Source organism: Eucyclogobius newberryi, unplaced genomic scaffold (assembly GCF_026437365.1).
Source record: "Eucyclogobius newberryi isolate DKJ021-1_F unplaced genomic scaffold, fEucNew1.0.hap1 SCAF_7, whole genome shotgun sequence".
Lineage (NCBI taxonomy): Eukaryota > Metazoa > Chordata > Actinopteri > Gobiiformes > Gobiidae > Eucyclogobius > Eucyclogobius newberryi.
Window position 1 is genome coordinate 1561455 of NW_027316389.1, and position 12171 is coordinate 1573625.

Sequence of the window (12171 nt, forward strand, 5' to 3'; positions counted from 1 at the left end):
GCAGGGCCTCAGAGGAGAGACTCCAAACCTCCAGCAGGGCCCCAGAGGAGAGACTCCAAACCTCCACCGGGGCCTCAGAGGAGAGACTCCAAACCTCCACCAGGGCCTCAGAGGAGAGACTCCAAACCTCCACCAGGGCCTCAGAGGAGAGACTCCAAACCTCCAGCAGGGCCTCAGAGGAGAGACTCCAAACCTCCACCAGGGCCTCAGAGGAGAGACTCCAAACCTCCACCAGGGCCCCAGAGGAGAGACTCCAAACCTCCACCGGGGCCTCAGAGGAGAGACTCCAAACCTCCAGCAGGGCCCCAGAGGAGAGACTCCAAACCTCCAGCAGGGCCCCAGAGGAGAGACTCCAAACCTCCACCGGGGCCTCAGAGGAGAGACTCCAAACCTCCAGCAGGGCCCCAGAGGAGAGACTCCAAACCTCCACCAGGGCCCCAGAGGAGGGACTCCAAACCTCCACCGGGGCCTCAGAGAAGAGACTCCAAACCTCCAGCAGGGCCCCAGAGGAGAGACTCCAAACCTCCTGGAACCTGGATGTTGCATTCGGTGGAAACCTGGAATAGTCTTTTTGGGCGGAGCAGAGAGAAGGTGTTCACATGATTCTAAAACTCTGACGTCTCGTCCCAGAAACGCCACTTTTAGAGAATTATTAAAACACGACGGATCGGAAACTGTAAAATGACTTCATTGTGAAAATGTTTGAGGCTTGTGTTTCTTGTTTACAACATTCCTCCGAGGAGACGAGGAGACGAGAAGGTTCCACAGAAACACCTCCAGAATGACTCATGTCCTTCAGGTTCAAACCTCAGGATTCATGACATATTTTGCTGCGTGTCCCGCCCAAGTGTCACATGATGTTTAAAGCCGAATTCAGGAGTTTCCCTCATAAAACCCAGTGAATGTTAGTTTTGTAACACATTTCATTATTTGTGTCTCTTTTGTTGGACAAATGGACGTTTTGTGTCACGTGTTTGATCTCGTTTTGCTCGGTCTGTGGGATCTTCTGTTTGATGTGATTCAACTGGAACAAATGAAACGTTCTAATAGACGTTTGAACAACTCGAGTCATGTGACCAGCTCCAGGAGGATGGGAGGGCATCTGGTGTTCAGACCCGGGTCACCGTGGCAACATCTCTGCGAGGCCCTGCAGCGCCCTCCTGGGGATTCAGGAAGTAACTGCAGCACATTTTCTGTTTCCCACAATCCTTAGAGGCAGACGGGTTAGAGGCAAAAGAATACTCGGGTAAGAGTAAACTTACTTCTTAATCTTAATCTTAAACTTTGTGTATTTGGAGGGACGGCCTTAAAGTATTATCGTTCCACAAATGACACATTGCAATAGTTTTGGATAAAAACATTTTATTTACAAAACCAAAACAAGACACATTTTTGAACAGAAACTCAAAGACTGGAATGCACTTCATGATGTCACAAAGTTATTCTGGATTGAATATGTACAAAGTCTGAGGCCAGACGGACTACGACAGAGTCTGAGGAATAAAGTCTGGCGGTGATGCAACACTTGGATGCCAACCGCCATAAAACAACAACAACAACAACAACAGAATGATCTATAGATGATGACCTTCAATGACCTTCAATGACCTTCAATGACCTTCAATGACCCTCACTGACCCTCATTGACCCTCACTGACCCTTAATGACCCTCACTGACCCTCACTGACCCTCACCAAGAGCGTTTTCCAGTTTCAAGGAAATAAAAACAATAAAAGTGAAAGAAACTGATTCTGCTTTTGACCACAATGTTCTTCAAAGAAACTTCAGGTGTTTAGTGCACTATTCTGTGGTCCTGGTTTAGTCCTGGTTTAGTCCTGGTTTAGTCCTGGTTTAGTCCTGGTTTAGTCCTGGTTTAGTCCTGGTTCAGTCCAGGTTTAGTCCTGGTTTAGTCCTGGTTTAGTCCTGGTTTAGTCCTGGTTTAGACCTGGTTCAGTCCTGGTTTAGTCCTGGTTTAGACCTGGTTTAGACCTGGTTTAGTCCTGGTTTAGTCCTGGTTTAGGCCTAGGTTAGACCTGGTTTAGTCCTGGTTTAGTCCTGGTTTAGATCCGGTTTAGTCCTGGTTTAGTCCTGGTTTAGTCCTGGTTTAGACCTGGTTCAGTCCTGGTTTAGTCCTGGTTTAGTCCTGGTTTAGACCTGGTTCAGTCCTGGTTTAGTCCTGGTTTAGATCCGGTTTAGACCTGGTTCTTCTTCTCTTGCCATTGCTTCTCTCTGTGAGTGAGTTCAGCTTCAGAAATGGCCGCCGGGCCCCAGTTTGTCACCTTCAGAGGAACTTTGGACCCTGCACAGAGACAACAAGGACTAGTTTAGTACAGGACTAGTATTTGCAGTATTAGCATTTGCAGTATTAGTACTGGCAGTATTAGTATTTGCAGTATTAGTACTGGCAGTATTAGTATTTGCAGTATTAGTACTGGCAGTATTAGTATTTGCAGTATCAGTATTGGCAGTAGTTCTTGTAGTATTTGCAGTATTAGTATTTGCAGTTATAGTACTGGCAGTATTAGTATTGATAGTATTAGTATTTGCAGTATCAGTATTGGCAGTAGTTCTTGTAGTATTTGCAGTATTAGTATTTGCAGTATTAGTACTGATAGTATTAGTATTTGCAGTATTAGTACTGGCAGTATTAGTATTTGCAGTATTAGTATTGGCAGTATTAGTATTTGCAGTAGTAGTATAGGCAGTATTTGTATTTGCGGTATTAGTACTGGCAGTATTAGTATTTGCAGTAGTAGTATAGGCAGTATTTGTATTTGCGGTATTAGTACTGGCAGTATTAGTATTTGCAGTATTAGTATTGGTAGTATTAGTATTTGCGGTATCAGTATTGGCAGTAGTTCTTGTAGTATTTGCAGTATTAGTATTTGCAGTTTTAGTATTTGCAGTATTAGTACTGGCAGTATTAATATTTATAGTATTAGTACTGACAGTATTAGTATTTGCAGTATTAGTATTGGCAGTATTAGTATTTGCAGTATTAGTACTGGCAGTATTAGTATTTGCAGTATCAGTATTGGCAGTAGTTCTTGTAGTATTTGCAGTATTAGTATTTGCAGTTATAGTACTGGCAGTATTAGTATTGATAGTATTAGTATTTGCGGTATCAGTATTGGCAGTAGTTCTTGTAGTATTTGCAGTATTAGTATTTGCAGTATTAGTACTGGCAGTATTAATATTTGTAGTATTAGTACTGACAGTATTAGTATTTGCAGTATTAGTATTGGCAGTATTAGTATTTGCAGTATTAGTATTGGCAGTATTAGTATTTGCAGTATTAGTACTGGCAGTATTAGTATTTGAAGTATTAGTATTGGTAGTATTAGTATGTGCATTATTAGTAATAGCAGTATTAGTACTGGTAGTATTAGTATTGGCAGTATTAGTATTTGCAGTATTAGTATTGGCAGTATTAGTATTTGCAGTATTAGTATTGGCAGTATTAGTATTTGCAGTATTAGTACTGGCAGTATTAGTATTTGAAGTATTAGTATTGGTAGTATTAGTATGTGCATTATTAGTAATAGCAGTATTAGTACTGGTAGTATTAGTATTTGCAGTATTAGTATTTGCAGTATTAGTACTGGCAGTATTAGTATTTGCAGTATTAGTACTGGCAGTAGTATTATTTGCAGTATTAGTACTGGCAGTAGTACTATTTGCAGTATTAGTATTGGCAGTATTAGTACTGGCAGTAGTAGTACTGGCAGTATTAGTATTTGCAGTAGTAGTATTTTAAGTAGTAGTACTTTCAGTAGTTGTATTTGCAGTCGTAGTATTTGCAGTCATAGTATTTGCATTATAAGTATTTGCAGTCGTAGTATTTGCAGTATTACTATTTGCAGTCGTAGTATTTGCAGTAGTAGTATTTGCAGTAGTAGTACTTGCAGTAGTAGTATTTGCAGTAGCAGTATTTGTATTAGTATTTGCAGTAGTAGTATTTGCAGTAGTAGTATTTGCAGTACTAGTATTTGCATTAGTAGTATTTGCAGTCGTAGTATTTGCAGTCATAGTATTTGCAGTTGTAGTATTTGCAGTATTAGTATTTGCAGTATTAGTATTTGCAGTCGTAGTATTTGCAGTCATAGTATTTGCAGTAGTAGTATTTGCAATAGTAGTATTTGCAGTAGCAGTATTTGCAGTAGTAGTACTTGCAGTAGTAGTATTTGCAATAGTAGTATTTGTATTAGTATTTGCAGCAGTAGTATTTGCAGTAGTAGTATTTGCAGTACTAGTATTTGCATTAGTAGTATTTGCAGTCGTAGTATTTGCAGTCGTAGTATTTGCAGTATTTGTAGTAGTAGTATTTGCAGTAGTAGTACTGCAGTAGTAGTATTTGCAGTGGTAGTATTTGCAGTAGTAGTACTGCAGTAGTAGTATTTGCAGTAGTAGTATTTGCAGTAGTAGTATTTGTAGTACTAGTATTTGCAGTAGTAGTACTGCAGTAGTAGTATTTGCAGTAGTAGTACTGCAGTAGTAGTATTTGCAGTAGTAGTATTTGTAGTAGTAGTATTTGCAGTAGTAGTACTGCAGTAGTAGTATTATTTGCAGTAGTAGTATTTGTAGTAGTATTTGCAGTAGTAGTACTGCAGTAGTAGTATTTGCAGTAGTAGTACTGAAGTAGTAGTATTTGCAGTAGTAGTATTTGCAGTATTTGCAATAGTAGTATTTGCAGTAGTAGTATTTGCAGTAGTAGTATTTGCAGTAGTAGTACTGCAGTAGAAGTATTTGCAGTAGTAGTATTTGCAGTAGTAGTACTGCAGTAGTAGTATTTGCTGTAGTAGTACTGAAGTGGTAGCATTTGCAGTAGTAGTATTTGCAGTAGTATTTGCAGTAGCAGTATTTGCAGTAGTAGTACTGCAGTAGTAGTATTTGCAGTAGTAGTAGTAGTATTTGCAGTAGTAGTACTGCAGTAGAAGTATTTGCATTAGTAGTATTTGCAGTAGTAGTACTGCAGTAGCAGTATTTTACAGTAGTTGTATTTGCAGTAGTAGTATTTGTAGTAGTAATATTTGCAGTAGTAGTACTGCAGTAGTAGTATTTGCAGTAGTAGTACTGCAGTCGTAGTATTTGCAGTAGTAGTATTTGTAGTAGTAGTATTTGCAGTAGTAGTACTGCAGTAGTAGTATTTGCAGTCGTAGTATTTGTAGTAGTAATATTTGCAGTAATAGTACTGCAGTAGTAGTATTTGCAGTAGTAGTATTTGCAGTAGTAGTATTTGTAGTAGTATTTGCAGTAGTAGTACTGCAGTAGTAGTATTTGCAGTTGTAGTACTGCAGTAGTAGTATTTGCAGTAGTAGTATTTGCAGTAGTATTTGCAATAGTAGTATTTGCAGTAGTAGTATTTGTAGTAGTAGTACTGCAGTAGTAGTATTTGCAGTAGTAGTATTTGCAGTAGTAGTATTTGCAGTAGTAGTACTGAAGTAGTAGTATTTGCAGAAGTAGTACTGCAGTAGTAGTGTTTGCAGTAGTAGTATTTGCAGTAGTAGTAGTACTGCAGTAGTAGTATTTGCAGTAGTAGTATTTGCAGTAGTAGTATTTGTAGTAGTAGTATTTGCAGTAGTAGTACTGCAGTAGTAGTATTTGCAGTAGTAGTACTGCAGTCATAGTATTTGCAGTAGTAGTATTTGCAGTAGTAGTATTTGCAGTAGTAGTACTGCAGCAGTAGTATTTGCAGTAGTATTTGCAATAGTAGTATTTGCAGTAGTAGTATTTGCAGTAGTAGTATGTGTAGTAGTAGTACTGCAGTAGTAGTATTTGCAGTAGTAGTATTTGCAGTAGTAGTACTGAAGTAGTAGTATTTGCAGTAGTAGTACTGCAGTAGTAGTATTTGCAGTAGTAGTACTGCAGTAGTAGTATTTGCAGTAGTAGTATTTGCAGTAGTAGTATTTGCAGTAGTAGTATTTGCAGTAGTAGTATTAGCAGTAGTAGTACTGCAGTAGTAGTATTTGCAGTAGTAGTATTTGCAGTAGTAGTACTGCAGTAGTAGTATTTGCAGTAGTAGTAGTAGTATTTGCAGTAGTAGTACTGCAGTAGAAGTATTTGCATTAGTAGTATTTGCAGTAGTAGTACTGCAGTAGCAGTATTTTACAGTAGTTGTATTTGCAGTAGTAGTATTTGTAGTAGTAATATTTGCAGTAGTAGTACTGCATTAGTAGTATTTGCAGTAGTAGTACTGCAGTCGTAGTATTTGCAGTAGTAGTATTTGTAGTAGTAGTATTTGCAGTAGTAGTACTGCAGTAGTAGTATTTGCAGTAGTAGTATTTGTAGTAGTAATATTTGCAGTAATAGTACTGCAGTAGTAGTATTTGCAGTAGTAGTATTTGCAGTAGTAGTATTTGTAGTAGTATTTGCAGTAGTAGTACTGCAGTAGTAGTATTTGCAGTTGTAGTACTGCAGTAGTAGTATTTGCAGTAGTAGTATTTGCAGTAGTATTTGCAATAGTAGTATTTGCAGTAGTAGTATTTGTAGTAGTAGTACTGCAGTAGTAGTATTTGCAGTAGTAGTATTTGCAGTAGTAGTACTGCAGTACCGGGCTGGCAGAGGCGGAGCATCCCTTCGTGTTCGGCCACTTTGTGTTTCCAGCTCCTCGTGTTGTTTGTGGCGTTTTCCAGTTTCTTCATCACCGTCTGCAACGAAAACATAACATCATCATCCTCCAACCACACGAGGGCGCTACACCTCCACCCACACGAGGGCGCTACACCTCCACCCACACGAGGGCGCTACACCTCCAACCACACGAGGGCGCTACACCTCCACCCACACGAGGGCGCTACACCTCCAACCACACGAGGGCGCTACACCTCCAACCACACGAGGGCGCTACACCTCCAACCACACGAGGGCGCTACACCTCCACCCACACGAGGGCGCTACACCTCCACCCACACGAGGGCGCTACACCTCCACCCACACGAGGGCGCTACACCTCCAACCACACGAGGGCGCTACACCTCCAACCACACGAGGGCGCTACACCTCCACCCACACGAGGGCGCTACACCTCCAACCACACGAGGGCGCTACACCTCCACCCACACGAGGGCGCTACACCTCCAACCACACGAGGGCGCTACACCTCCAACCACACGAGGGCGCTACACCTCCAACCACACGAGGGCGCTACACCTCCAACCACACGAGGGCGCTACACCTCCAACCACACGAGGGCGCTACACCTCCACCCACACGAGGGCGCTACACCTCCAACCACACGAGGGCGCTACACCTCCACCCACACGAGGGCGCTACGACTCCAACCACACGAGGGCGCTACACCTCCACCCACACGAGGGCGCTACACCTCCACCCACACGAGGGCGCTACACCTCCACCCACACGAGGGCGCTACACCTCCAACCACACGAGGGCGCTACACCTCCAACCACACGAGGGCGCTACACCTCCACCCACACAAGGCGCTACACCTCCAACCACACGAGGGCGCTACACCTCCAACCACACGAGGGCGCTACACCTCCACCCACACGAGGGCGCTACACCTCCACCCACACGAGGGCGCTACACCTACAACCACACGAGGGCGCTACACCTCCACCCACACGAGGCGCTACACCTACAACCACACGAGGGCGCTACACCTCCACCCACACAAGGGCGCTACACCTCCACCCACACAAGGGCGCTACACCTCCACCCACATGAGGGCGCTACATCTCTACCCACACAAGGGCGCTACACCTCCACCCACATGAGGGCGCTACACCTCCACCCACACAAGGGAGCTACACCTCCACCCAAATGAGGGCGATACACCTCCACCCACACAAGGGCGCTACACCTCCACCCAAATGATGAGGGCGCTACATCTCCACCCATATTAGGGCGCTACACCTTCAACCACACGAGGGTGCTACACTTCCGCTACACCTCCACCCACACGAGGGCGCTACACCTCCAACCACACGAGGGCGCTACAACTCCACCCACACGAGGGTGCTACACCTCCACCCACACGAGGGCGCTGCACCTCCACCCACACAAGGGGGCTACACCTCCACCCACATGAGGGCGCTACACCTTCAAACACACGAGGGCGCTACACCTCCGCTACACCTCCACCCACACGAGGGCGCTACACCTCCAACCACACGAGGATGTTACACCTTCACCCACACGAGGGCGCTACACCACCACCCACACGAGGGCGCTACACCTCCACCCACACGAGGGCGCTACGACTCCAACCACACGAGGGCGCTACACCTCCACCCACACGAGGGCGCTACACCACCCACAGGAGGGAGCTACACCTCCACCCACACAAGGGAGCTACACCTCCACCCAAATGAGGGCGATACACCTCCACCCACACAAGGGCGCTACACCTCCACCCAAATGATGAGGGCGCTACATCTCCACCCATATTAGGGCGCTACACCTTCAACCACACGAGGGTGCTACACTTCCGCTACACCTCCACCCACACGAGGGCGCTACACCTCCAACCACACGAGGGCGCTACAACTCCACCCACACGAGGGTGCTACACCTCCACCCACACGAGGGCGCTGCACCTCCACCCACACAAGGGGGCTACACCTCCACCCACATGAGGGCGCTACACCTTCAAACACACGAGGGCGCTACACCTCCGCTACACCTCCACCCACACGAGGGCGCTACACCTCCAACCACACGAGGATGTTACACCTTCACCCACACGAGGGCGCTACACCACCACCCACACGAGGGCGCTACACCTCCACCCACACGAGGGCGCTACACCTCCACCCACACGAGGGCACTACACCTCCAATCACACGAGGGTGCTACACCTCCAACCACACGAGGGCGCTACACCTCCAACCACACGAGGGCGCTATACCTCCACCCACACAAGGGCGCTACACTACCATCCACACGAGGGCGCTGCACCTCCACCCACATGAGGGCGCTTACACCACCAGCCACAGGAGGGCGCTACACCTCCAATCACACAAGGGCGCTACACCTCCACCCACACGAGGCCACTACACCTCCACCCACACGATGGCGCTACACCTCCAACCACAGGGGGGCGCTACACCTCCACCCACACGAGGGCGCTACACCTCCAACCACACGAGGGCGCTACACCTCCACCCGCATGAGGTTGCTACACCTCCAACTACACGAGGACGCTACACCTCCGCTACACCTCCACCCACACGAGGGCGCTATACTTCAGCCCACACGAGGGCGCTACACCTCCAACCACACGAGGGCGCTACACCTCCACCCACACGAGGGCGCTACACCACCCACAGGAGGGAGCTACACCTCCACCCACACGAGGGCGCTACACCTCCACCCACACGAGGGCGCTACACCTCCACCCACACGAGGGCGCTACACCTCCACCCACACGAGGGCGCTACACCTCCAACCACACCTCCAACCACACGAGGGCGATACACCTCCACCCACACGAGGGAGCAACACCTCCACCCAAATGAGGGCGCTACACCTCCACCCAAATGAGGGCGATACACCTCCACCCACACGAGGGCGCTGCACCTCCGCTACACCTCCACCCACACGAGGGCGCTACACCTCCACCCACATGAGGTCGCTACACCTCCAACCACACGAGGGCGCTACACCTCCACCCACACGAGGGCGCTACACCTCCACCCACACGAGGGCGCTACACCTCCACCCACACGAGGGCGCTACACCTCCACCCACACGAGGGCGCTACACCTCCACCCACACGAGGGCGCTACACCTCCACCCACACGAGGGCGCTACACCTCCACCCACACGAGGACGCTACACTTCCACCTACACAATGGCGCTACACCTCCACCCACACAAGGGCGCTACACCTCCACCCACACAAGGGCGCTACACCTCCACCCACACAAGGGCGCTACACCTCCACCCACACAAGGGCGCTACACCTCCACCCACACAAGGGCGCTACACCTCCACCCACACGAGGGCGCTACATCTCCACCCACACGAGGGCGCTACACCTCCAACCACACGAGGGCGCTACACCTCCACCCACACGAGGCGCTAAACCTCCAACCACACGAGGGCGCTACACCTCCAACCACACGAGGGCGCTACACCTCCACCCACACGAGGGCGCTACACCTCCACCCACACGAGGCGCTACACCTACAACCACACGAGGGCGCTACACCTCCACCCACACGAGGCGCTACACCTACAACCACACGAGGGCGCTACACCTCCACCCACACGAGGGCGCTACACCTCCACCCACACGAGGCGCTACACCTACAACCACACGAGGGCGCTACACCTCCAACCACACGAGGGCGCTACACCTCCACCCACACGAGGCGCTACACCTACAACCACACGAGGGCGCTACACCTCCAACCACACGAGGGCGCTACACCTCCACCCACACGAGGGCGCTAAACCTCCACCCACACGAGGGCGCTACACCTCCAACCACACGAGGGCGCTACACCTCCAACCACACGAGGGCGCTACACCTCCAACCACACGAGGGCGCTACACCTCCAACCACACGAGGGCGCTACACCTCCAACCACACGAGGGCGCTACACCTCCAACCACACGAGGGCGCTACACCTCCAACCATACGAGGGCGCTACACCTCCACCCACACGAGGGCGCTACACCTACAACCACATGAGGGCGCTACACCTCCACCCACACGAGGGCGTTACACCTCCACCCACAGGAGGGCGCTACACCTCCACCCACACGAGGGCGCTACACCTCCACCCACACGAGGGCGCTACACCTCCAACCACACGAGGGCGCTACACCTCCAACCACACGAGGGCGCTACACCTCCAACCACACGAGGGCGCTACACCTCCACCCACATGAGGGCGCTACACCTCCACCCACACGAGGGCGTTACACCTCCACCCACAGGAGGGCGCTACACCTCCACCCACAGGAGGGCGCTTCACCTCCACCCACAGGAGGTCATACCTGGTGCTGCTGCAGCGCTCCTCGTCGCTCCAGCTCCAGCTCGTCCAGTTGTTTCATGGCGTCTCTGAGCGCGCTCTCTTTGGCTCGGCGCTCCTTCTGCAGCTCCTGGTTCTCCGCCTCGGTCTCAGACAGCGCCCTCTGCTGGTGCAGGTGGAGCTTCTCCAGCTCCACGCGCTTCAGCGACTCCTCTTCAAGCAGCCTGAAGGAAGCACAAGAGAAGACGGATTTTTGTTTCTAATTTGAGTCATAATTTGGTGCTTGTTTTAATGTCGTTATTTAAATACAACACATTTTATTATTCATTTCACAGTCTAATCCATGCGTCACATGTTTGAGGCCAAAACAACTGGTTCAAGGCCCTGCATCGCTGCAGTGAGGAGCAGTGAGGAGCAGTGAGGAGCAGTGAGGGGCAGTGAGGGGCAGTGAGGGGCAGTGAGGAGCAGTGAGGAGCAGTGAGGGGCAGTGAGGGGCAGTGAGGGGCAGTGAGGGGCAGTGAGGGGCAGTGAGGAGCAGTGAGGAGCAGTGAGGGGCAGTGAGGGGCAGTGAGGAGCAGTGAGGAGCAGTGAGGGGCAGTGAGGAGCAGTGAGGGGCAGTGAGGGGCAGTGAGGGGCAGTGAGGAGCAGTGAGGGGCAGTGAGGAGCAGTGAGGGGCAGTGAGGGGCAGTGAGGGGCAGTGAGGGGCAGTGAGGAGCAGTGAGGAGCAGTGAGGGGCAGTGAGGAGCAGTGAGGGGCAGTGAGGAGCAGTGAGGGGCAGTGAGGGGCAGTGAGGGGCAGTGAGGGGCAGTGAGGGGCAGTGAGGGGCAGTGAGGAGCAGTGAGGAGCAGTGAGGGGCAGTGAGGAGCAGTGAGGGGCAGTGAGGAGCAGTGAGGGGCAGTGAGGGGCAGTGAGGGGCAGTGAGGAGCAGTGAGGAGCAGTGAGGAGCAGTGAGGAGCTCAGATGTTTGACTTGGTTTAAATAGATAAATACTATTATTATTTGGCCTGAACAGGTGGTGCAGTTCCTTCCTCTGTCAGCAGATGGCGCCAAAGCTCTGATCCTCTGAGCCCGGTTCAGTTCTGAGAGAGTCCAGAGAGTGACCGGGTTTTTAATGAGGCTCTATTCAGCTCTGTGAACAAGGACCAGGTCTAAACCAGGACTAAACCAGGACTAAACCAGGACTAAACCAGGTCTAAACCAGGACTAAACCAGGACTGAACCAGGACTA

The 12171-nt window shown here is 49.5% G+C and overlaps 1 protein-coding gene across 2 annotated transcripts in view; it reads right to left on the bottom strand.

Annotated features, from left to right (window-relative positions):
• Window positions 1-1345: 1345 nt before the first annotated feature.
• The window catches only part of swap70b (switching B cell complex subunit SWAP70b), a 49919-nt gene continuing 39093 nt past the window's right edge, over window positions 1346-12171 (bottom strand). For both annotated transcript variants that reach the window (XM_072434925.1, XM_072434926.1), the window contains 3 exons: window positions 10969-11167; window positions 6551-6647; window positions 1346-2299 (listed from right to left, as the gene is read on the bottom strand). In XM_072434925.1, the coding sequence (XP_072291026.1) occupies window positions 2193-2299; window positions 6551-6647; window positions 10969-11167 (403 nt within the window). In that variant the 3' untranslated portion in view covers window positions 1346-2192. The remainder of the gene's footprint in view (window positions 2300-6550; window positions 6648-10968; window positions 11168-12171) is intronic.